At 41.2% G+C, this 25396-nt stretch overlaps 1 protein-coding gene across 1 annotated transcript in view; it reads left to right on the top strand.

Moving 5' to 3' along the window:
- Positions 1–24348, top strand: part of RHEB (Ras homolog, mTORC1 binding) — a 38519-nt gene extending 14171 nt beyond the window's left edge. Inside the window, exons 2-8 of the mRNA XM_005480436.4 lie at positions 4379–4450; positions 10640–10707; positions 13816–13898; positions 17961–18017; positions 18118–18165; positions 18686–18767; positions 23818–24348. Coding sequence (XP_005480493.1) covers positions 4379–4450; positions 10640–10707; positions 13816–13898; positions 17961–18017; positions 18118–18165; positions 18686–18767; positions 23818–23910 — 503 coding nt within the window. The 3' untranslated portion in view covers positions 23911–24348. The remainder of the gene's footprint in view (positions 1–4378; positions 4451–10639; positions 10708–13815; positions 13899–17960; positions 18018–18117; positions 18166–18685; positions 18768–23817) is intronic.
- Positions 24349–25396: the final 1048 nt, after the last annotated feature.

Raw genomic sequence — 25396 nt, 5'->3', positions numbered from 1 at the left:
TTATTGACCCAGATGTATCATTTTTATAGTCATTAGACTAATTCACCAAATACAAAGCAACGATCAGCAAAACAGGAACTACACAGCCCTAATTAGTACCTGGGGCGGTGTCTTAATTAACTATAGAAAGTTGCTAACGATGTGGCCTGAGATGAATGATGAGCTAGTGATGGGTTCTGAGATAGTCTGCAATCTTGTGAGAGGATCTTTGACAGAGAGGGATGCTGTAAATCCTCTTTGCTACCCAGTCAAACTCCCTTGGCTCCAGGAAGTCGTTCAGTCCCACTCTGTGCTCTGAGGATGGATAATCTGCACTATGGAAATGCCAGGGTCTCCATTTTGTGCATCTTGCTATTGTGAATCAAAGATAAAGATCCCAACATTCAAGTTAAATCAGGTATCTTTTGGTATGAAAACTTCATCTCTGTGCAGTGCAGTAAGTTGAGTGTGCAGCCAGATTTACCTAATTTGATGTGACTGACAACATTTCATTATGAAATTTGTTGAGTGCTTTTTGTGACAAAGCCTAAAGTAGTTTGTTCTGTAGGCAAGACTGGATAGGAGACTAACTAGGTAAGTCTCGTTACTAAGCTGGTCTAGAGACTAGCTTGGGTAAGGTGCTGTGCTTGTGGTAGGAGTAGATGAGATGCTGGCAGCTGTTCAATGTTGGATGATTATGCAAACCACATAACCATGCATTTTAATAGCAAAAGATGGGTTAAAGAAACTGCATCTACACTGCCAACAGAGCTGCAGCTCTGCAGTAGCTGTTGTTCTGGAGCAGGACAAACTGTTTACTGATGGCTTGTGTGGGCAGTTGCAGGGATTGAGAAACCCTTCCTGTTGAGATAAGCTGCTCTGTGCTGCCCTGGCCGTGGGCAGCTGTGCAGCCCTGCTTGCACAATGCCCTGCTTGTGGAGCTGTTGTTTGACTGACTCGCTGCCTGCTTGCATCATTTCTGTCTCCTGGGCTTGGGGAGAGTTTGGCTGCCGATGAGAGTTGAATCTGGGCTTTCCCTGTGTGTGTTGCAAGGAGGGCAGGGTGTGAGAGGGGGACAGCAGGCAGGTGGTGGTGCACAGAAGGGGGCATGACCTCTTCGGGGAGGCCAGCTGTCCTGAGCCCACCCAGGCTCTCTTACTCATCTGCTTGGTAAACTGCCTAGTGTTGTAAAGCTTGAATTTTAGGACTAGATTATAAATACCACAACTCTTGTCCAAGTAGTAAAAAGATGAGTAAAACACAATTTGGCAATTGTTTTGCCTTGACAATTGCAATGGCATTTGAAACTGATGTGCTGTGATGGCACTAGTCAGAGTGTTTATGGGATGTTCCTCTTTATGGTGCAAGTGGTCTAGTGTATGAACAGAAACACAACAGCTTTAGTTTTTGAACTGGCTTTCTGTCTGAAAATCTGCTCCTTTTCTGTTTTGACAGTGGAAAACTCTTTTCTTTACCACTCTCACATAATACCATAAATAATGAATTGTGTATGCAAATACACTTTGGGTACTTCTGGACAACTTAAGCTGAGTTTTCAGTTACTGGGACTCATATTCTAAACTTTGCTGAAACCCATTTCTTGCAGCCCTTCTCTTCTGTGCTGTTCCCTCAGAGAGAGGGAGAGTCAGTAAACTTGGAGGATTTTGCTTACAACTCTGCCATGGAATACCTGGGACTTCGAGTTCCTGTAGCAAAGCTCTGCACCCAGCTTCCAGCCTTGCCTCAGCTCATATCACTTCTCCCTTTGCTATCAATGGATATTTATTTTCTTGAAACTCAAATACGGTGGATATCTTGAATTTACCAGCATGGAGGATGCTACAAGGAGAAGCTTAGCAAACTGCAAAAGTGTGTGGCTGCATTCCAAAGGAGAATGTTAGAGCTGAGCCTCTTCGAGGGGTGCACCCTTGAGAAATCAGCTAATCAAGCCTCTGCTGCTGGTGTCAGACTTGCTGAGGCTGAATGTGCCCGTGGTGCCTGCACATGCTGACAGCCTGTGTTCCCTGCTGTGCCCCCAGATGGAGTTGGCAATTGGCAGGGCAGTTGTGTTTGTGTTGCAATCCTTGCTGAAAGCCTTGCCTGATCTCTCTGGGGCAAGAGCAGATAGGAGCTAAACTGTCAGCTCGATTTTCCACTCTGTCCATGAGCATAGGTCAAAGACCTGGAATAAAACCTGTGGGCCAAAGTTCAAGCCAAGCTGTTGGTCACAGGGTTCTGCCTGCTGCTTGCTCATGGGCTGAGACATGGGGTGTTAATGACTCATGGTTTGGATTTCTGTGTCCATGGAAGCCTTGGTTCAGTTGCCTGCACTTCCCGAGGGGTAGGTGCTGAATCCCAGACTGGAGAGTTTCCCTGTGCCTCGTGATCATGAACACATCATTACTGGAAAGCTTGTTATAAAGCTTGGAGGAATTTAGGAGGAGAGTGTTGGAACACTGGTTTTATCTGTTTCCTCTTCTGTCACTGTTAGGAGGAAAGCAGTAATTAATACAGCTGGGTGTGAAATGCAGCATTTTCTGTTGGCTCTGACTTGTTTCTGCTATTCAGTTTCCAGGCTTAGCACAGACAGACGGCAGCAGTCAAGTCTTTCAGTTAGTTCAGAATCCTTCTTAGGAGGAAAAAAGTTCACTTATAATCTTTACTGAATTTAGTTCTCTTACCTTGAGGATCTAACAGCCTAATTTAGGGGTAGTTAACCTTTTTTTTTAAATGGAGTGCTTAATGTGCTGGTATTGGCAAAGAATCTGGGAGCATGAACTCTGGGTAGCAACTTCATAAGTTTATAGCTAAAGGAGAAATAGCTTGGAAGTTTGCTCACTTTCTAAATGGTGTCCAAAATACACAGTTTCAGAAAGTTCCTAGGAGGCACAGTTTCAGTCCTTAATCTGATTTTATTGGGATGATTTGGGGGTGGGGTGTGTGAGCCTTGCTGGAGGAACAGCAAGTGAAATTTAAAGTGAAATGTCCTCTGTCAACTCGTGCATTGTGAGCATGACACCTTCATGATAAGAAGACCAGGAAATGTATCTTAAGAACTTGATGTTAGAAAAAGCAACTTGATCAAATCTTGGTGATGGTTGGTCTTTGTGGGGTTTGTCTGGAAATCTTTTTAGCATTGTTTCTTGAATAAGCTGTCATGATTGATAGGAGAGAGCAAAGGGGTAAACATGGCAGAGAATGAAATGGAAGACAGTTTTTTTAATATCTCCTGAAGGAATGCTTAGGAAAGAACATTTTCTGAGTTCTGGAAGTGGGCAGTTTTTTTACTCAAAGCAATTTATTCTTTTAAACAATGATACTGTATATTTCCACCACAATGTTGCTTACTTAAGAGGTCATTGAGAGGTTTCCACTGAGTCGGGTGGTTTTGAGTGAAAATTTTAACTTGAGGTTGTATTTTGTTTGTGCTTCTTGATGGTGAAAAGAGTATAAAGGAGCATGAAGAATATGCTTGTGTCCAAAAGCAGCTAATGCACTTGGCAATCTCTGTAAGAGGGTATTTGTCCAGTAAACATAATGTAATAGGATCTAGGAGATTCCCAGATGTACATGATGTGCTGTAATGGAAATTGTGTTAAGGCTTCAGTAATGCTTTGAGAAGTCTTCAGTTGCAGAGCTTTAAAGGTGCTTTTTATGGTCAATGTATGTGATTCACCATCTTATAAAATATTTCAGGACTAAATGAGTTCTCATTTTTTCAGTCTGCTACAAAGTTCAGTGCTTTGCATTACTCTTGAAGTGAAATGGGGAATGTTGTCTTCTAAAGTAGCAGTTAAATGGCTTTAAAGAAAAATCCAATTATGCCACTTCAGTCACTGCTTAAAATACAGCATCCACTGGCCTGTTGTGGTGTGGCAGTAGGAGGATTAATTGGAGAGTATATTGGTCTCAAGAATTTTGAGATCATCCTTTTGTCATGGGAAATCTGTCCAGTCTCCTAGTAAAACCAAATTTGGCTAATTCGATCCAAATTTTCTCTGTGGTTACTGAAAATTATTTTGAATTTTACTTGCTTCTTGACAGAAAAACGTTCCAAGTATATCAGTTTGTTAAATTTAGTTCTATGAGGATCGTGCACTGCTGCTTTTAGATTCCTTTTAAACTGGAGGAATAATTTAAATTATGCCCTGTTAAAACAAAAGCAGAACATATGCTGAGCAGCTTTTGCACTGCTTTTTATATGTTCAGGAGACCCAGTTACTAGAAATAGGCACTTAAATTAAAAAATAGGTCAGTTGTCATGTATAGATAGTTTAAATGAACATACAGAACTCACATTGGATAGATAAAAAATTGGTGTATCTACTGGAAAGCAGTGAAGTGATAACAAGCAGATGATTTTGTTTCATTCCAGATTTTTCTTTCCTTTGCTTTACAGGAAAATCTTCACTGACGATCCAGTTTGTGGAAGGACAGTTTGTTGATTCATATGATCCAACCATAGAGAACAGTAAGTACATAACTGCCAAGCTCCTCTTCTGTACCAGACCAACTTATATCAGAAACCATTGGGGTTATACATATTACTTGTGTGGGTATTTACATATTAACATTAAAGTCCATTCATTACCACAGAAATGTTATTATTCTTTTGTACCAGTGCTACATTGTTGCAGCATGGAAATCACTGTGTGCACATTTCTCCAAACTGCTGAACTTTTAACATTAAATGAAGAGACACCTAATGAATCTGGCTAAAATGCACCTCCTTATATTTTGTGTGTTGTTGAGCATCTGCTTCCCCTAATGTACTTGTGGCACTTTAAATCTTTACATCACACCATGTGAAAATGTGCCACCAAATACAAATACAAATATTCCAGAGTCTCACATAAGGTCAGTACACCCAGATGAACAGAAAGCCAGCAATACCCATCAGGATTAAACCACTTAGAAGGTAGGCTATGATAGCATGATAATCTTTTCAATTCCTCCTTCCAGCAGCTGGTTAACAAGGCTGCTACACAATCAGCTTGCTGCAAATACTGGGTATTTGACTTCTCAAGTGTTTTTTTTTCCTCTTAGCAGGAAAGAACTCTTAGCGGTTCTTTTAAAAATAATTTTAGTACCTTTGTGAGTAGCTGGCATAGCAGGTGAGTAAAGACACTAATGCTAAAATGCTGCCAAGAGGAAAAAGTCATTTCAGAGGTTACCTGGCATTCATTACAATCCAGCCACCTCTTTCTGAGCTAGCAGTGGCCATAAAGTACTTGAACAACTGCAGTGCTGGGCTGAGTAACTTGATCTTGTTGGCTTGCTTTAGTCATGTGGCAAATGAAAGTGGTTTCATGATCATAGCCCTGGGGTTCTTGTATTTTAATGGCTTGTGAAGCACACATTTTTAGTGTTTTGAACTTCTGCAGTAGGATGTTAAGCCTGTGTGATGATACTCTGGGAGTTTGAATGAAGCAATCAGCAGAACAAGGGTTTTTTTTAATATATCTATGTGGTACATAATTACAAATCAGTAGCTATCAGGATATTTTAGTTGGTATTATATTATTGCTTAGAACTAAAATTCAAATGCTACTTTTTGAGAAACTCTATATTTGCTTTATATTTTAAGTCAGACTGGATAATTTGGCCCTTGGTCTGAATGTTAGCTCTTATACAGATATTAATACTAACACTTTCCATCATCCTTTTCTACTTTGTTTGAATTATAAATCAGGTATGTCTTGAATTAAGGCTGCTAGCGAAATACTGGGGTTTAAGTTTCTGTGTTTATAATCTTAATTCATTTGGGGCAGGTTATTTTTCACTGTCTGTGCCATATAAATGCAAATTACTTAAAGTAATCTTTTAGTTTTATGCAGTTGCATGTGAATGAAAAGACTGAGAGACTTGGAGTCTTTGCAAAATACTGAATCTGTGTCTTGTTTTAGGATTTTGACACATTGGTACAAGATTTGTCTTGTTTCATCCTTTACCTGTTGTCTGTAGCTGCTGTTTGTAACTCTGTAGTTGTGTGTCTCACAACTTCAGCATTTCTGAACTATACAAAAATACCCTGTAGATGAATTTTGCTCTTATTTGACTTTACTGCTCTGCACTGTGTGCTTGATCTGAATTGTGAAGATTTGTTGGAAGGGGGCATCTTGAAAAGCCTTGACTTTTCACTTGGTTTCTTTCTTGTTTGGAAAACAAACATTATTCATTTGGTTTAAGTCTTGTGATCTGTGGCATGGCTGGGGGAGTTTGCTTTCTGAAAGGTAGAGAATTGAAGGGTCCTTCTGACATCAGAAATCGTTGCTGGGAAGTAAAGGTTAAAAAGATAAAAGTTATGCCCTGGGGCTCAAAACAGTGGGAAAACTGTCCCATCTTTAAGCCCCAGAAGGTCTGATAATGTCAAAAATGCTTCTGTGAAGAACAGACAAGAGAATACATTGTAATTTAACACTAAAATGCAAAACTTACTGAAAAATTTTTTAAGACATATGTGAAACTGGGTTTGATGGGTTAAGTAAAAAATAATTCTTTTGACTTAAGAATGTAATACTTTTTTCTAAGTAGAAATCTTTGTTCAGTGAAGTCTTTGGACACTCCCAGCTTTGTTTCTGAGTCTGTGTAGGGTCAAAAGATACAAAGTACATGAACAACTCTTAGACTTTTCCTAGCTCGTGATTTGAGATTTGGTGGATAGTGTTGGCAAAAAGGGTTGAAAAGTCCAGGTTCTTATACTAGGGACAGTGTTGGAGAATGTTGGTTTTTCCAGGGCGTTGTAGTAAGGTGTAAAACCTTTCAGTTTCATCTGGTGGTTGGGTCTACACGTGTAACAAAACTTGGACATGAAAAGCATACATAGCAAAGGATAGTCTGGCCTGTGTGATTTCTGTTTTGTCTCCAGAAATTTGTTCTTGATAATTTGTTACAGTATTCTGTCAGCAATGAGGAAATTATAGGAAGCTGCAGTACTGCTGGTAATGCACTCTTTATAATTTTTGTCCTCGAATAATAAAACTTGCACAAAATGTTGACCTGCAAAGCTAAATTGTCTGTAAGGCAAGCTGTAATCAAGCTCTTACAGGAACAAGTTGTGTCATTTATAAGCCTTGAGCAATAGGAGTAAGACCTAATATTGTAGAAATATCAGGTTTTAAGTGTGAGAATCTCTGCCTTTGGAAGTGATAAAAGGAAAATAAGGTGCATCAGATTTTCTTTATTGTTTGTGAAGGTTAGGACAGCTTCTCTGCTACATTTTCCTTTGCTTATATTACATCAGCACCAGAAAGTTAATTTATTTCCGTTCCTTCTACCAAACTTGTGTGTCAGGAAGAGTAACTTGTATCCTTTTGTGGCAGCAGTGGAGGTGAGAGATAATTGCTTGTCCCTGTGTGAATGTCCCAACAGGAGTGACATCTCAATGGGTGGCTGTTCCTGAGACAGCCAGGTTGAGAAACGAGTGGAGCTGCTGCTTGCAGGAGTGTTGGAAAGAGCAGAAAGATCCTTGGAGAGCAGGAATGTGTGCAGGGAGTCTGTGTGCACACTGGGCTGGATGGGGCTCTGCAGGCAGATCAGCTCACATCAACCAAGACCAGTGCAAATTCAAGTGCAACAATTTTACAGGAATGAAAACTAGAAGCTGAATTTGAAACTCAAATAGGTCAGAAAGATCAGGTAATGAAGATGTGCACTTAACTCCACCCACATCATCTTTGCAGGGATGTCTTGTATTGCAAGTAAAATTACTTGAGTGGCCAGGTCTCAAATGTGTCCTCCAGAGCCTGCCTGGCTGCTTTTTTGTTTTTGTTGCAGTTTTAGGGGGCCTTCTGGCACTGTTTCAGAGCTCTGTGTCTTCCTTTCTTCCCTAAATTGCTTCACTAGCTCCCTAAGGAAAGGAACATCTTCCCCCGTGCTTCCCGCCTCCATCCCATGTTTTTTAATGCAAATGTGAGTAGAAGCATATTAGAAAGGGGCAAAGGGCTGGAGGACCCCTACTAGTGTAGGTTTGGATGAGTCTGACAGAGAATGTTCAAGGCTAAACTTCTGGAGCTGCTGGTGAGCAGCCTTCTAAGGGGTGCAAGTGAGGCTTCTGAGGAAAACTAAAAATAGCTCTCTTGCATCACACATCTCAGTGTTGTGGAAGATGTCCTGGTGGATTAGTGGCAGGCATTGACTCTGGAATGCAGGCAAGTAGAAGGAGATGCAGGAGGTGGTAACCAAGGAAAGCTTGGGAGGTGATTGTATTTAGCTACCAGCCATGTTGTGGCAATCATGTTACAGCACCCTCATACCTTTCTTCAGTATCACTATTGATCTAAAGGCTGAATTTCTTTGCCTGTTACTGTTTGTTTGGGGTTTTTTTTCCTAGCAGAATGGCTTGTTTCCACAGCAGCTGTCATGGAGCTGCACATGAAAATAATTTCATTCCTGCTGGTCTAATTGCAATGTGCTTCATCTTCAGGTGGTGATGATCACTGGAGTTATATGTTGCAAGGTGAAAGAGTGTCCTGTTCCAAAATCCATGTTCCAGTTAATGAGCAGTGTTTTGGAGATGCTCACATTATGATTTAATGTGAGGTCGAGTCTTCTGAAAAGTGTCCTTGGCCTACCAGGAAGAGCCAAATTGTGCAGGGATTGTGGATTGTATTGTTGTTTGTCTTGTGCACAAGCACAGCAGAAATCCAAGGATGATAGGTGATGGAATTGGAAATGAACACTTTGGCTGGATCAAGGGGACCAGGTTTTTCACAAAATTAAATTCTTAACTAGGAATGGTTTTAAAAAGCTTCAGCAAAGAAATGGAAGTCATTAGTTGTGACTTCATTGAGGCAGATTTATCTTCACACAGTGGGCTGTGCTTGGTGCTGCAAGGCTCTGCACTGCACTGAAGCTCTCCTCACCAGGCTGTGCTGACTCCTTCACTGTTCCCCTTCTCCTGTCTCTGTCACACTGTGCTTTCTGTAATGATGGTGATGACATCATTGCTGGCTTCTAGAACAGTCTGAAAAAACTGCTGCCCGTCCCTTTTTAAATATTAACTTCATGATGCCCTTGAAGTTACTTTGAGTGCAGATGCTTTGATGTGTATGTGCAGTGTCAGGAGACTGGAGAGGCTCTTACTGCACACCTGTAAATGCAGTGTGTCTCCAGAGGAGCCTGTTTTCCCTCTGACTCCAGGCAGGGATATTGTCTATAGCAACACTGCCTCAGTTTGTCCCCATCACAGCATTCATCCAAGGCAAAGAGCCATTGTGGATTTGTGTTTCATAACCTAAAACTTCTAGTTGTGGGCAGCAATCACAGCAGCATGCAGACTGATTTTGGGGCAGCACATGTGCAAAAGCAGCTTTCTTAGGGAATAACCAGGGTAAGGCAGGAGCTTTCTTTGAGGCTCCATTTCAAATGTCACTTGCTGATTTTGTAATGGAAACTATGGGGACACTTGACACTGTTGATTTAGACATTGTTAGGTTGGCTTTGCTCTTTGAATTGCTCCTTTTTTTCGAGGATTGGATTTATGAGGTGGGTTGAAACCTCCAGTTTCAGCTATTTCAGCCTACTTAGTCAAGATAATGCTCACATTGTGGGGACTTGACAGAGGGGCAGGCTTGGGCTGGGAGGAGGAAAGCTGGCCAATTCCATCTACTCCAGATGTGGGCAGGGACTGCACAGCAGGGTCAGGAACGTTCAGCTGGGCAACTTTGGGAAGCTCTTGGCCAACTCAGCTCACCTAAGTGACCTGTTCACCTGACTCTGTTTCCCTGCTCATCACTGCAGGGGCAGATGAGGTTTCTGAGGACTGCTGCTAGTTGGGAAAACCACCCCAACTAGAGGTTAACACAGACTTTACTCAGTGTGTCAGCACTGTCCAGCAGTGCTGTCTGCAGTGTGTCTCAAAGGCCACATGAGACTTGCATAGCCAGGTTTGTGTGCTGTGCTTGGGACATTACTCCTGCAGGAGCTGTGGCACTGTTTGCTTTTGCAGTTGCATAACACAAACTCTGGGTAGGATTCCTTGGCTCACAGCGTGTTGGCATTTCATGACTCTGAGGAAGAGCAGCAATTCTCATCACTTCTAGGGACTGAATGTACTTTGTGCTGGGGACTGCATGGGCTGCTAGCTGCTGCAAATGTGAAAGTAACATGGTGAACTTAGCTAATTGGGGTTTAATCATTTGTGTTTAATGTAATCAAAAGTTCTCTGTGTTTTAGCCCCAAAGATTTTTCCTTTTTTCAGTCCAAATCACTTACTCATGGTATTTACATTTAGAAAATTGATCTTGCTAAACTGTTTGGAAACCAAGGAGAAGACCCTATAATAAGATCAAACTTAACTTTGATGCCAATTGAATTTAAGTGTCTTGTGCTACCACAAATTATGATTGTCTGGATCTTGTAGAAGTGCGTGTAAATCCCCCTTTTTATTCCTCTTATTCCCTCTTTTACTTAAGAAAGCAAAGAATAAGCTGCTGCATCCAGACTGAGAATCATCTGAAATCTGAAATTCAGTTTCTGAGTTTTGCTACCTGCAATAGACTAGTTATAAGTACAGCATCTGATTAGCCTTATATTGCTACTTAAAAACCTGTAACTGGAGTTCTTTACTTCCTGCCTTGGCTGATGATAGCACAAATGAGTGATTTCTGATCTCTTCCTTGTATATAATTCTGACCTGTTTATGTATTTCTTATTGTAGCTTTTACAAAGCTGATCACAGTAAATGGCCAAGAATATCATCTTCAGTTGGTTGACACTGCTGGCCAGGTAAGTTATCTTTCTTTGAATCTTTCTTCTAAGTTATGACAGCAGATATTGATATTCCTGTTGGGCTAAGTTGGTAGTGACTGTGCATTCAGAGGTGAAAGTTAACTTAAAAATGATCCTGTCTTGTGGTTTAGTCACTAAAGAACTTCTTCTGTAGTGTTTATTTAAAGGCTTTGGTTTGTGTTTTGTTACTGGGTTGAGTTCTTTTTCCCCCTATCTATTGAATGAGTACCTAAAAAAGGGGAGAGGAAACTACCTTAACTCTGATGTCCATAAGTTCATCAGTAGCTTGAGTAATATTTACAGAGTAAATGAGCAGTCTTGCTTCAGATGAAAAAGGGTGCTTCAGTAAACCATGGGGAAATTTTTCATGGCTTTTTAGTATTTGTCTGCTCCAGCTCCACCACCATGACTTGTATCCATGGAGCAGTCATGGGGAGCAGACAGATCCATGTAGGTGGTACTCCCTGAGTTAGCAGTGAGCTGCTGCAGTTTGGCTGCATTCTAAGGTGGTGGTTCACTGGTGTGTCTGTAGTGACAGGGGGGGGCTGAGGAGCAGGGAGCTCGTGTCCTGCAGTGTGTCCTGCAGTGTGTCCTGCAGTGTGTCCTGCAGCCTGCTGGGAGCTCTGGCAAGGGCAGCTCTTCTTTATTTACAGGTCCAGGGGTTCATTACACACTGCTGCTTGGCTGAACCCATGCACCAGAGTGCTGTGCTCTGTTGAGAGACTCTATATGAGAGAAAAAACTCATCAGGGACCACTAATTAGACCCCTGTATTGTTATCCTAAATTTCTTTTTTTTTTTTTTTTTTCTTGCTTACATGCTCTTGCCTTCCATGATCTCATACAATGCCTTTGGGTTTTTCCAAGCTATGAGTAGTATTAAACAATGTTAGTGTTGTAAAATATGCTGCCAGTACTTAAGGCTTTATAGGATACCTGCTCATAGCTGGGATGTTCAGAGGGGTTGTAACTTTCTAGATATGTTTGGTTGCTCTCTTGGAAGAGAGCTGTGTCACTGAGGAATAGCCATGCTGTGTTGATAAGGTGTCAGCCCTTGGTGCTCAGCAGCAGCACGTGGAATCAATCACTCAGAGGTGTCTGAGCACAGCACTGGCCCAGGATTGCTGGCTGGGCAGTTGTGCAGAGGGGCAGGCTGAGCAGTGTGAGCAGCAGCAGCAGCTCCATAGGTGTCACTCAGTGCCATTGTAAGTGCACTTGCATTACAGCTCTGATTGTGTAGTGTAGTGATAAGAGACAAATTCCTCTTGGAGGAGGAAATTGCCTTCTGGGAAGGCAGTGTGACTCACCACTAACATACCTCTGGTGCTGAGGATTGATTTAATGTTATACAGCATTGTGGAACCTAAATAGCTTCTTTCCCAGCCTGTGGTTATTTTCAGATTTAATTCTTCATGGAATGATTTGAACTTTGATTTCTGGCACACAGGCTTAGAGGGGGGAGATGGTGTTGGGTTTTGGAAGGTGTGGCTTGGACAGATTTCTTTCTCAAGTCTGTCTTGCTTAATGGCCCATAGGGAGTCCTCATGTGCGTACAGCACAGCAAGAATTGTATTGCAGATTTGTTAAATACTTTTGAAAACCTGGCTGTGGCCTGAAAAGTTGTAGCAACGTTGTTTTATCACTTGACAGATTTCTTAATTTGACCCATGAGTTTCAGCGAGCATAGCAGCTTGCCTTCCATCTCCTAACAAGCTAAAAATAAAGTCATGAATTAGGAACAGTTGAGATTATGGCACTTATTTTTCTTGGTATTCATCCTCTGTCCTGTGCCTCTTTACTTTCCTGGTTATTTACTGAACTTTGCGCAGTTCAGTCCAAAATGGGTCTTGATACAGGGTCACAGAAGAGGGTTGTAAAAGGAAATCTTACCTAACACCAAATTCCAGCTGGGGCAGTCCTGGGAATTTCCAGGTGAAGTCAAGCCACTGCAGAGTTGGCACTTTCACCTCTTTTACACAGACTTAGCTCAGATCCCTTCTGAGTATTGACTTTGGGATTTCGTGTCCAGCTGGAGTGGCACTTGGCATTTCAGAGAAGATGGGGGAGGGCTGCCCTCAGTGTGTAGCAATAAAGGCAGCTTTTGCCAAGTGTTATTCTTTCAAACTTTTTTTGGCTGGATCTGTGAAGTTGATTTATAAAGAGTTTTTCCTCTTTTGCCAGTGAGGGAAGTTTGATTCCTTTTGGGTGTCTTGGATTTAAGCTATGTGATTGCACTGCTCCATCTGTTCAGCCATGACAATAACAGAGAGGTTATTTGATCTTCAGCTAAAATTAACATCTTCAAAAGCATAGGTTTAACAAATTAAAAACTCCTACATTAGGAAGTATGGCTCTTGTCAAAATGGAAATGTTTCCTGGGAATGTTTGTTGGAACATTTTTTTAATGTTGGAATAATAGTATTTGTGTTGCATTTTCTGCAATATATCAGTCTGTTTTGTTTGCCTATTTGGTCAGCCCCTTTTCTAGAGGGATAATAAATTCACTGAGTAAGTTTCTGGTGGTTTTGTCTGGTTTTCTGTTTATGTAAACACTTGTCCTATAATGTAAACTTACAATTGCCATAATGCAACTAATAACTGTATTTTTTGCATTTGATAAGCATAAGTTAGCCACAATTATTCACTTCCTACCAGATTCCTTTGGTAATTTAGATGTGATCAGTGTCATTTGAAATTACAAACTGTTAGATCCTGTTGTCAGCTGTTGAAATTAAGATTTTGAAATGTATCACCAGCAAGATAAGAGGCATAATTACTAATTAGTGGTGGGACAGAGTGGATGTTTTGTACTAATACAAGCAGATAATTAAGCAGGATAAGAGGATTGAGAAGAGCTTCAGCTCATCCACAGTCTTAGAGGGAATAAACCATACAAGCTATAGATTAAATTGTAGGGTATACAGATAGACTTTTAGCCTTCTCTAAGGCTAAAAGATGCTGCTTGTGATATTATGATAAAAAATTCTGAATGTACTTCCTATACAAAATGTCTTAGAGATGTGACCAACTTAACTGATGTTGATCTAATGGCATCAAGGTCTGAACTGTGTCACCCTTAATTTTAACTGCAGTATTCCTTCCACAGGATGAATACTCCATATTTCCTCAGACGTACTCCATAGACATCAATGGCTACATTCTTGTTTACTCAGTCACATCAATAAAAAGGTAATAAAATCTGTTTGTATTCTTCTCTTTAAATAGTTTCTGGGTTTAGCTACTGCCTCTGCTGTATTTTGTGTAATTATTTCAATTAGTCTTTGTCCTTTAGAAGTATAGTAGGAGTGAATATTAATGTTTTTTCAGAAATGTTCCCTTGGACCCAAATGTCACAGACACTTTGCAGACTCATGTGCAAGGTACCATGTAAGAAATGAGACAGTGTTAAACTACATTGTTTTGAGGTGTAAGGAGTACAAAGGATCATTTCAGAAATGAGTTCATTGTTCTTGCATCAGATAGAAAGGCAGACATAAATACAAAGCTGAAGGCACTGTACATTTAGGTGAAGTACCCAAGTAGTTGCTCGATCCCTCCTTCAGCCTTGTGGCTTTTTATAGTACTGAGATTCCTTTGACTTCTTGTATTGAATTAACCATGGAAATACTCATATAAACAGTAATAGATGGCTTTTGGACTGTAAACCCTCTCCTGGCATGCTGCAGCAAATAATCTTCCCTGGAGGTTGTCCCAGGGTGTCCCTCTTGTCCTTGCTGTTCCCTGTGCAGAGTCCATCTTACCTGGAGTCATGCAGGACACATCAGCCTCTGTGTGGCTTTGCCATCATCTGTTATCTCCTCCCTTCCTCTGGACATCTTGCTTTGTTTAAATACTGCTTATCCTTGAGTAGCTGTTGGTTTTCTAATATTGCACAGCATCTTTATTAGGTCAGCTGAGTATTTTCTGAAATTTTTATTTGAAGAAAGTGATTAAGACCTTAGACCTTTCAGTCTCATCAAGTAGGAGAAGTTGATGCTTCCTTTCTATTTTCAAGGCAGTTGATGAGCTTTTTACAAGTGCTGAAGTGTTTCATATATTTTCCTCTGAATCAAACAAAACTGGTCATTTCAAGCTCTTTGACAGACTATCATAAAATACAGGTAAAGCACTTGCCCGTTGGCTCTTTTTCCTTCTCAAAGGAAGGATACAGTCTGGTTACAAACTTCTGCTGCTTGCAAGGTCTTTAATGTTGAACAGATTTCACAGTTCTTCATTCTTGCTTTTCATCTTCAGTTCTGAAGTAGAGAAGGGCAAGCACACGTTAGGCTTTTATGTGTGTCTAGAGATACTAAACTACCAAACTCTCTCTGGGTCTGGGTTTTTCAGTGAGAGGTTCAGTGCTGGTGCTGGGTAACTTGTATGAAATAGGAGTCAGTATTCTCTGCCTGAGTAGACAATGCTTCACTCCTAAAGCAAATGCAGAAAAGTTCACTGATAAATGAGTGCTGTGAGGACAGAATTGCCTTTGACTGAAACCAGTGTACATCACTCAGGGGATTCTGCAGCCTGTGCTGTTCCCTGTTTGGCAGCTAAAGGGTTTGTTCTTTCTCAGCCACTCCAGTTGTTGCTTCGTGATGTCTTGAGCTCACCAGGTGAAGAAATGAACATGTTTTCTGTGGGTACATTCAATCAGTTAAACCAAGTGATGGTGAAAATACAAACAGGACAGACTAGGTTAAGGCTGTAGGTCAAAATTCTTTTCATCAGTATTTATTCTTGATCAGTTTATTCCAAGTTTGTTGTTGTTGTTTCTTAAAATTTCAAAGCATCCATGATCCTGTCTTGTTCAATTCTTTGTTCTGTATCAAGACAGGGTTTAGGTGATAGGAAGATCTTCCACAGTACTCTGTAGCTTTGATGACTTGCCCTGACAGTGGGATCACAGTCTTCATCTGTCCTGACTTCTGTCAAAGTGTGTATATTGATCCAGCTGGGTGAGAGCTTTGACAGCAGACTTAACAGAAATGCTCTTTTTAAAGTTATCAGCTTCTCTGCTAACCTCCAGTGGGAAGTTTAAATAGGACTTAAATGAAAGCTAATGCCCTACATTTTTCATATTGCCAGGCTCTCAGCAGCAAGGTTACTGGAAGGCTTTTGCTCTAGTTCAGCTTAATTAAATTCCAATTTTGTGTCTTGCTAGGTTCCATGATTTTGTGTAACACATTTATCTGACAGCTAGTAATGGGGTTTTTTTTGTATTTCACACATTGAGTTGTTTGCTGTAACCCATTTGCTTGACAGAACTAGAAGGGACCTCTTACAGTCTCCAAATCTCTGTTTCACAGCTTGATGTGATGGTGCTATTTTTGGATTGGTCAGTCCTTGCTCCTTTTTGTCCTTGCTCCTTTCAACATTATTAATTTGGAAAGCTTTCTAGAACATTAATTGGTTGAGCCAATTTAATTCCTGGCAGTTCTTAGCAACTTGTTTCTCTGTCAGAATTGTGTTGCAGTTTAAGTAGCACTTCTCCTGTGGCTTCCATCTTGGTGTGTTAACAAGGATCAGCTTTTTATTTGTAGTATTTTCACTAAGAAAGGAAGGTTGTGAACAATATCAGAGAAGCAGATAGGTACCCAAAGTGGGGCAGTGGAGAGCCCAGGTTCAAGAGCTGTGGTGTTTTTCTGGCTTAGCTGGAAGCAGCACACCTAACTGGGGAAAGGAAGCAGTGATTGTACTGTCCCAGGGATTCAGTTAGCCTGTGGGTAGGGTGCTAGGATTTTTCCATTGCTTCAGACTGATAAACACTTTTGTGGTCTCTAGCAGATGGGTTTTTGGTAGCATTTTTATTCTTTCAGTTTGCAGGGTCACATAGTTAGTTCTGTGTGTACTGATGCCTCTCAACTCTGTCACAGCCAAGCTCCATTTAACTCTTGTTTTCTTAATAGTTATCATCATCCAAGATGAGTTCTCAAGACTAGAATTTCAGTAATACTCTTTCAGCATAAGCTCCTTATGTCCCTAAAATCCTTTCATTGATTTCACATTTTTCATTGATTTCACATTTTCCCCAGTGTAATTTGTAGTATCCTACTTGAATTACCAGTAGCAATTTGTGGCAGACTAACTCACACTTCTATTTACAAAGAACTCATTTGCTTGATAGGATACACTGAAACTATTAGCTGAGCATGGAAAAGCTTTGTGTCCCACACAGCCTCAAATATTATTGCTGCAGTCAGACAAATTGGCCTGCTTGACAGAAAATCCATCTTAAATGTGGTAGAGCTTATTGTTCTAGGAGGGAGAGGTTTTGCTGCTTTGAATGGTGTTTTTAGGCACCAGGTCTTTGATTGCTCTGAGCTGGAAGTGTGTTTGATTGCTGCTCTATTTTTAAGGGTTTCAATTCTAATTGAAATGCAGTGCAAGTCAAGACACTGCCTGTAGCTAGCAACCTTGGAAACTGGGAAGTTTTTGGTCCTTTTTCTGTTGTCTAGTTGTGTGTCTCATCCCTGAGCCTCTGCCTCTCTTAAATCCAAGTTGTGCACTTCATGTACCAGCATTTTTTCCATGGTGTAACCAGAGGAGTGCAACATCTGCTCTTCAGCCCTGTTTATAGCTTGTTCTCAGAAGTACTGAATGTCAAATGCAGTGGATTTTGTTAGTGAGGTTTTTGACTTGATATCCTACAGTCCTGTCATCCAAACTTCACCTGTGGGGTAGGGGAACAGACAAAGAGTATTTGAATAATCACTGTTTCAGTGCCATCTTGCAGATCAATTTACTCACTTTCCATAGAAAATTAGAATTTTGGCTCCTTTTGGCTTTTACATAAATAAAACTTAGTAATAATGTATGAACTAAATGTTTGTGCAAAACAATGATGGAGCTTGCCTAACTAATTACTTTTTCTTCCAATTTGCTTTAATTTAACATACTCATCCAGGATTGTTGGACTGCAGCAGTTAAATATCTCACTGCAGATACAAACCAGATGAGAGGTGGGAGGGACTTGGGGTGATTCTGTGTTAGATGCATCAGTCCTGGGTAATGTTATTTATTTCTGCAAATACCATAACTGGGGAGGTGTAAGGGTAGGCTCAGGCTGGTCTCTTGCTGCTGGGACCAGTTTGCTGTTGTTGCACAAACGGGTAAGACTTTCAGCATCTGTGTAGTTGTGCATACATAGAATAAGTTTTAAACACAACCTACATGTGCATTTAATTGCTTGTGTATTGGGTATTGAGGATAAACATCAGAGTGCATGTGTGACTTCATCCCTTTATTTTGCAGTTTTGAAGTGATAAAAGTTATCCATGGCAAGTTATTGGATATGGTGGGAAAAGTCCAGTAAGTAGTGACACTTTCATCTCATTTCATTGCAGGCATGTTGCTAGTGCTTTGTTCAGTATACTGTAACTGTTCTGAAGTTCTGAACTTTCTTTCACAGAATACCCATTATGCTGGTTGGAAATAAAAAAGACCTGCATATGGAACGGTATGTGAACTCCAGAATGTGAGAAATGCAAGGCAGCAGCCTGCATTCCTGTGGCTGCACACACTGGGTTTGTTCTTGGCTTTCCAGAGCTAAAATCAAATTGTAGGTTAAAATAAGTTACTGGCAAAGGAGTTGTGTCCAGAATGTGAACTACGAACCATGAACTTCTGTTGTAATGTTGATTTTTGCTGTGAGGTTCCAGGGACAGTCATTTAACACTCTGTTTTTTCAAAGTAAGTAACAGAAGTGTATTTGTCACAGCAGCAATACCAGATGATATTACAGATTATGAAAACAAAGCAATACTTTGGGACAGCTGCTCTTCTGGGTCACACAGCAGTTTTACCTGGCCCAGAAGTGCATTTGACAGCAGCCAAAAGCAAATGCTTTGGATCAGACTTCACAAGAATTCCTATTACAATGCACTTAAGTGCTTTGGTACTCTTGAGGTATTTCTTGACGTATCAGATTCCAATTCTTCTGCAAGTTATAAGAAACATATTTTTCTTTCTCTGATCAGGGTGATCAGCTATGAAGAAGGGAAAGCTTTAGCAGAATCCTGGAACGCAGCTTTCTTGGAATCTTCTGCTAAAGAAAATCAGGTAATGGATTTAAGAGTCACTTTATTCAAATAGCAGTGTAATGGATGACTCACAGTTCCACTAAATAAAGGAAGCTGAAATATTTGCATGCACTGTACAGATATTTTGTGGAGATGGAAGCAGAATGGCTGTCTGCACTCAGCTTTATGTACACAAGTTTTTCCCTGCAATTGTCAATGGGAGGAGGAAGTGAAGAACTGAAAGTTCAGCTTCACTGCACATATCAGAACACTTAGTGACAAATTAAAACTCATATCCACAGGGTGGGTGGAACAGGGTCTGTTACCTCAAACAGGAGTCACTGCTGCCAGAGCAGTGGGTTGGTGTCAGAGGATGAACCTCATGTTTAAGGTGCTGGGCAGGCTCAATCTCTCTAATGGGGCAATAATCATTTTGTCTGATGTTTATGGTCAACAATTCTGCAAGTTACTTGAGTAAAGTTGGATTTTTTCCCCTGAAAGAAAAACTTGGATTATATTTTGCCACCTGATATGGAACACTTGGAGTTAGCTTATCAGTATTTGTTTCTGGCTAAAACTTGGATTAACCTTGTCAAAACTGGCATGATGGAAGCATGAAATTTCCCAATATCTTCTCTGTATGCTGGAGAGCTTCAAATGCATACCAAATAAACTGACAGTGTAAAGAGTAAACCTGTTAAAAATGTCTGATCTTTTTTTCCACCCCTTTATTTTAAATAACTTGTGGATTAGGCAAAGCTGTTGCCTGTGCTCTTTTTCATTTGGCATATGTTCACAATGTGCAACACCACAGCAATTCATATCCAGCAGAAGAATATCTTACTGATAAATTTTCTGGAGTTTTTATTGCTCTTGAACCAAGAAAAAAAAAGTGATGTCTATGTATGTAAAGCAGCTACAAACTTTGTAGGATGCTTGGTATGCCCTGTGTGTTAACTTGCTGCAGTGACAAAGTCCCCTGTACTGCCATGTATTAGTGCTCCTGTATTAAATGAAGCTGCCAGTTGGAGTTTATATATCAAACATGGTACCCTTCAGGGAAATCAAAATGGCAATTGTATGTCAGATACTCAGAATCTTGGACAGTCTGTACAAATCCCACCAGAAGAATTCAGAAGTCCTGTGCATTCTGGCTGTCAAAGGTCTTCCTTTCTGCAGGACCCTTCAGAACAGTGATCACAGGTCACTGTGAATTCCATCCCTCTGCCTTTAGCAGCAGGTTGTTAGGGGCAGGTGCCTGAACACAATTCCTGCTTCATGCCTGCTCTATAATACCCTTGGTAAATTTGCCCATCTTCAGAAGTCTGGCAGATGAGATGTCACTTTTGAGATGGGTTCTTGCAGCCTGCACCATCCTGCTGCCCTCTGGGTGTTTCCTTTGGAGGGTGGGCATGTGTGGAGTAAAGTGTGCAGGAGCCCAACACTGGCACAGCTGCCTCAGTCTTCTCACACATCTCCAGCTCTGAAGAGGTGGAAGATTGAGTTTAGAGAGCCAGGTGTGGAGTCTGGAGCTGTGGGGTGCTGGGGGAAGAGGAGACACCAGGCATTGTAACATCCCTCCCTGTGAGCTGGACCAGGAGCACTTCTGAACTCATTTGGGTTTTCTCCTCCAAACCCTAATGTGACAGGACCAAAAGAGCTGATACATGGACTTCTGTCAGGACAGGGCATCTTCTCTTCCTCTGAAGCTGTGTCTGCTCTGGAGGTGGGGGGAAAAGGGTTTGTTTTGCATTTGGTAACAAGCTGTGTTGTCATTTTCCTGGTACTGAGTGTTCACCTTATGTAAGCCAACTTTACTGGAAAGAGAAGACTGTTGGCACTTTGTGCATTGAGGTTCATCCAAATAATCACCTGTACTGGCTTGGTACTGCAGATGTAACTTGACTATCCAGATTAATTCCAAAAGTGCTTCAGCTTCTGTTTGCTTAACAGAAAGCTGGTTTATGCTTAAGGCATGAGCTAAACTGGATGAGGGATTTGGAACTTGAGCAGGGAGTTCAAAGCTTCTTGACTGAGGGTATATCTGTTAATTCTCTCTGAAACCAAGCCCATGTGTACTTGGAGGAGTTGAAGCAGAAATGTGACAATTTCTAGTGCCTGGTCTGAGATGGGATGTGTACATGATGTTCTTTATAGTGGTGAGGAGAGGGAATCCCTGATAGTAAAGACTCTTTCCACCTTTTCTATCTTCCTGCTTTGTCCCCCCCAAAAATCCTTTTTGGAGCATCTGTGATAGTCCAAGGAGCATAACTCAATTATACTGGGCAATTAAAATAGTTCTATAGATTAACTTAAACAAACCATGCATATTCTGCTGAGAGTTATCAAAAGATAACATGTCCCAGAAGTGGCATGACTTGGAGTAGATGGAAAGTGAGAGAGGCAAAGATTAAAGCTGCAGTGATGGTAAATGATAGTGGCTGGCAGGAGTTCTCAAGGTCAGATAGAATTGAGTATGTGCCAGCTCCTGCAGAGCTGGGTGACCTGGTAGGACTTTGGGAGGAGCCTGCATATCACCAGCACACCAGTCATCAAGGGAAATCCCTGGGCTTTGGGAAGGCAATCCTGACAATGGAAGAGACCTCTCTGAGATGACTGCTGGGCTGGTACTGTCATGTCTTCTCAAGCTGCTTAGTTATTACCAGCCATGGTGCACTGCTTTGGCTAACATCAGGAACTTCAAGTCCTTTCCTGTGGAATTCCATGCAGTGTCACCAAGGCTGTGGTGGAGTGCTTCATCTTAATCCCAGTGCAATAACATCACTCTTGGAAACACAGCCAGAATCCAAAGTGGTCTTAAACCCAAGTGAAGCTGGAAGCCAACTTCTGCTGGAAGAATTTAGGAAGTAACAAGCAACTAAATTGTGTCCATCCAGTTATGCAGAATGCATTAGATAAATTGCAGAAGGAGCAAGGAAGTAACAAAAAAATTAGCTTTTTACCAAAATGGAGCTCTCTTAAAAAGCAGTTGCTTGGTTGTGCTGCTTTTTTCAAGGGCAGCTTCATCTTGGAGTTCAGAGGATGCTCTGCTTAGTAAATGCTTCACAGTAGTTTGGAATCCAGGGATCTGACATGTTTGAACTGGCAAAGGATGGGGGGAAACAACCCTCTTTAACCTGGCTATTATTCAAATTCCTGTGCCCAGTTCTGTTCTAGGATAAACCAGGAGTAGTGTGAGCAGCTGAGGGTTTCCTCTTTGAAATAATAAATGAGTTGCCAAAGGGTGACTCTGGCACTGTGGGCTGGATTTGGGTGCTTGCACCTTCCTGCTGCCTCCTGGCAGCACATCCCCAGCTCCCTGCCTGTGCAGGATCTGCCTCCTGAGCTGTGTCCTGCTCCCACTGAGGGCACATCTGCAGCAGCAGCTGAGCCTCTGGTGTCCTGTGGGCAGCAGGTGCTGCCCAGGCTGGCATCTCTGCTTTGGGAAAAGCCAGATGCCTTCCCGTGGGCTAGGTGTGACCCACATTCCAGAATTGCACCATATGGAGGCAGATGCATAGAAAGTCTGGCTGCATCCTTTATTCCTTGTCACAAAACATCTCCCTGTGTTGTTTAAAGGCTCAGTCTAAAACTCCTCAGCACGTTTGAGCTGAATGCCAAATTCCAAGGCTGTAGGACAGTAATTAAACCTTGCCAGTGAATATGTATTTTCTGTGAAATGAATTAACAAACCCTGTGAACTCCTACATCTTAGTGCTTCAAACAGCACATCATTGACAGGCAATGTGCAGCTTTTTGGTTGACAGAGTAAGTTGTGGAGGTTTTTTAATGGGTGCTGTGAAACGTGGGCAAAAAGACTTTGTGTATTAAATTGAAGCCATTGAAAATTTCAGCTCTAAGGAAACAGGGGTGCAGTATGTTTGTAAATCAGTGCATCACCAGGTTTAGATTAAAGGAAGCTCTTCATTAGTGGAAGCAGTTTGATAGCAATTGCAGTCCTGGCCATGCTTCTCTTAAAGCCTTCATTTGCCCAGGAAATGTGTTGTATCATTACTGAACTAAACAAGCCTCTGCTGCCAGGTTCTGTTGGGATTCCAGGAAACTCCATTATGTGGAGAATACCCTATTTTCCAGCTGGTGAAGTACTTTAAATAGTTCCAGAGATTGTACTGTGCACAAACAGTATACATGTAGGAAACTAACATTAAGTCTAATCTTGTTAAGATTGCTGTGGGGCTTCAGTCAATGAGATTAATTTGGAAGTGATCCAGTTAAGAATTACATCTTGTGGAGGTGGAAAAACATCTGTTAAATCAGAATATGTAGCCATAAATCATAGGATGCTCTTCAGCCTGCTGATTAAAACCAACAAAACCCCCTTTTTATCCTTTTTCTATAATGAATATACTTTCCTGTGCTGGGAATTCCTGAAGTGGATGGCCAGAGGTTGGATCAGATGTCAGTGTGAGATGGTCAGGAGATCATTTCCAAGCTGAAGATTCACACACTGAAGCTCTAGTCATGCAGTTCAGGCTATTTAAAATGTAACCCCTTTTCTCTCAGGAGGACTTTATCAAAGGATATTGCTCAATATTTGTGACAGTTCAGCTTGTGCTTTCTGCTGGTGTCCTTGCACTGTGTGTAATACAGATCTTACTCACAGGGACAGTGAGAAAATCAGGAGTAGTAAAGTCACCCCTCATACTGAGCTGTGCCAAGTCAGTGTTAAGAACTGAAAAATCTGCTGCCTTCTGAAATTATTCATTATCTTAAAGATTCCTGACAGCAAACTGATTGGTTTATTCTCCAAAGCTGCACAGCATCCAGACCTTCTGTGCTGTCAGTCACTCAGGACAGGCTCACCATGCAAAGCAAGGTGATTACAGTTATTAGTTTTGTTGTGAATCTGCCTCAGTTTGTGCCTGCCCTCCCTGCTGAGGGTTGCTGGGGATGGGAGTTTGCACTTCCCTTTAAAATTACTGTGTTTGCCCTCCTCACTTTTTTGGAATAAGCATTGGATGTGTGTTTATCTGCTGATGTAGTTGATAAAACTGCTAATGTTTTTTGTTATTCTTTCAGTAAGTGGGCAGCCCCACCTTCCCTCCTAAACTTGTTCTCTCTCTCTGCAGACTGCCGTTGATGTTTTTAAGAGGATAATTTTGGAGGCAGAAAAAATCGATGGGGCAGCTTCACAAGGGAAGTCTTCATGCTCAGTAATGTAATTCCACTGCAGAACCTGAAAACACTGGGAATACATTCTACCTGAAGAAGCAAAACTGCCCATTATCTTTAAGGATAAACTATGCTTCTTTTTTTTTTTTTTCCTTTTTTTTTTTCCAATTTTTTTTTTCTTCTGTTAACCTGAAAGATAAACAGTTGGTTTGGAGCCTTTCCCTTCAGATTATGTTAAACTCTGACTCCTGTGCAAATGGCTTCACTTCCATTTTCAAATTTTAAGCAATCATATTTTCAATTTATATATTGTATTTCTTAATATTATGACCAAGAATTTTACTGGCATTAATTTTTCAGTGTAGTTTGTTGGTTAGAATAATCATCAAAATGATGCATATTGTTACACTACTATTAACTAGGCTTGGATATCAGTGTTTCTTTGTGTTAAATGTATACTTGTAAATAAAATAGCTGCAAACCTTAAATGTTCTGTTTATAATTTTTCGTTGATTACTCCATATCAACTTTTTTTTTGTTTGTTTTTTTTGTGAAAAATGTTCACCTGCTGACCTTAAGAGAAGGCCTGAGATCCTTGGAGCCAATGGATTGTTTGACTATTGCTCGGGAAGTTGTTTGCGAGTGATCCCAAACGTTTTTGCTACTGGAACTCCAGGCTGGCCAAGCAGCTCTGCTTTGCTTTGTGCCCAGTCACGGGAAGGAGGGACAAGTGCCAGCTTTATTTGGAAGGGAAATGCTGGGTTTCAGTCAGAACCTGCTCTGTGTTTTCCTCTGTATCCGCTGAGTGAGGGGTGCGCAGAGCCGCCCCGAGTTCCTGCGCTACGGACTGTGCACGCAGGCTTGTGGCTGGCAGTGCTGTCAGGATGGAGTGGATTTATCCAGGTCACAAGCTTAGACTTGTTAAGAGAACAAAAATGTCATTTAAAATAAATTGCACGTCCTGAACAAATCGGTGTGGGCTGTTTGTTGTGAATTCCTGTGCTCCTGGTAGAGGTGAGCGGCCTCCTGATGCCTGGCTGTGCAGAGTTCAGGGTTCCTGCACAGCTTTCCTGACCAGCTCCAGGCTTTTCCTTGCCTTTTGGACTGGGGGCTTAGCAAGCTGTAATCTTGGAAATAAACTCCTTACAACTATATATTTTAAAAAATTGAGTTGACCTACTTTGTATTGAAAAGCAGAACAAAACCCAAAACAGTAAAACCAAACAAGGCTGATTTGAGGAACAGCTAATTAAATCAAGTGTTTTGCCTGCACTTTTGTGTTCATTTGAAAACTTAAATTTCTGACAGGAGTAGATAGGAAGGGAAAGTTGGAGTGTATTTGCAACCAGAATTAGCTTTTACCTTCCAGTCTGTGCTGAAAGATACAAATGAAGCATTTTGTTCCTTTATTTTCTTTGTGCAGTTGTTCTCTCATATGATATAAAAATGGTCTAAACTTCTTAGCAGTGTATGTTGGTAAGCTTGGTATTTTCTTTGGTCATGAGAGCAACTGGTTTAAAAAAATGCCCTTTTTCT

The sequence above is a fragment of the Zonotrichia albicollis genome, chromosome 1, assembly GCF_047830755.1.
Source record: "Zonotrichia albicollis isolate bZonAlb1 chromosome 1, bZonAlb1.hap1, whole genome shotgun sequence".
NCBI classification, from domain to species: Eukaryota; Metazoa; Chordata; class Aves; order Passeriformes; family Passerellidae; genus Zonotrichia; species Zonotrichia albicollis.
The sequence above is the reverse complement of the archived record's forward strand: the minus strand, read 5'-3'. Positions and strand labels throughout refer to the sequence as shown.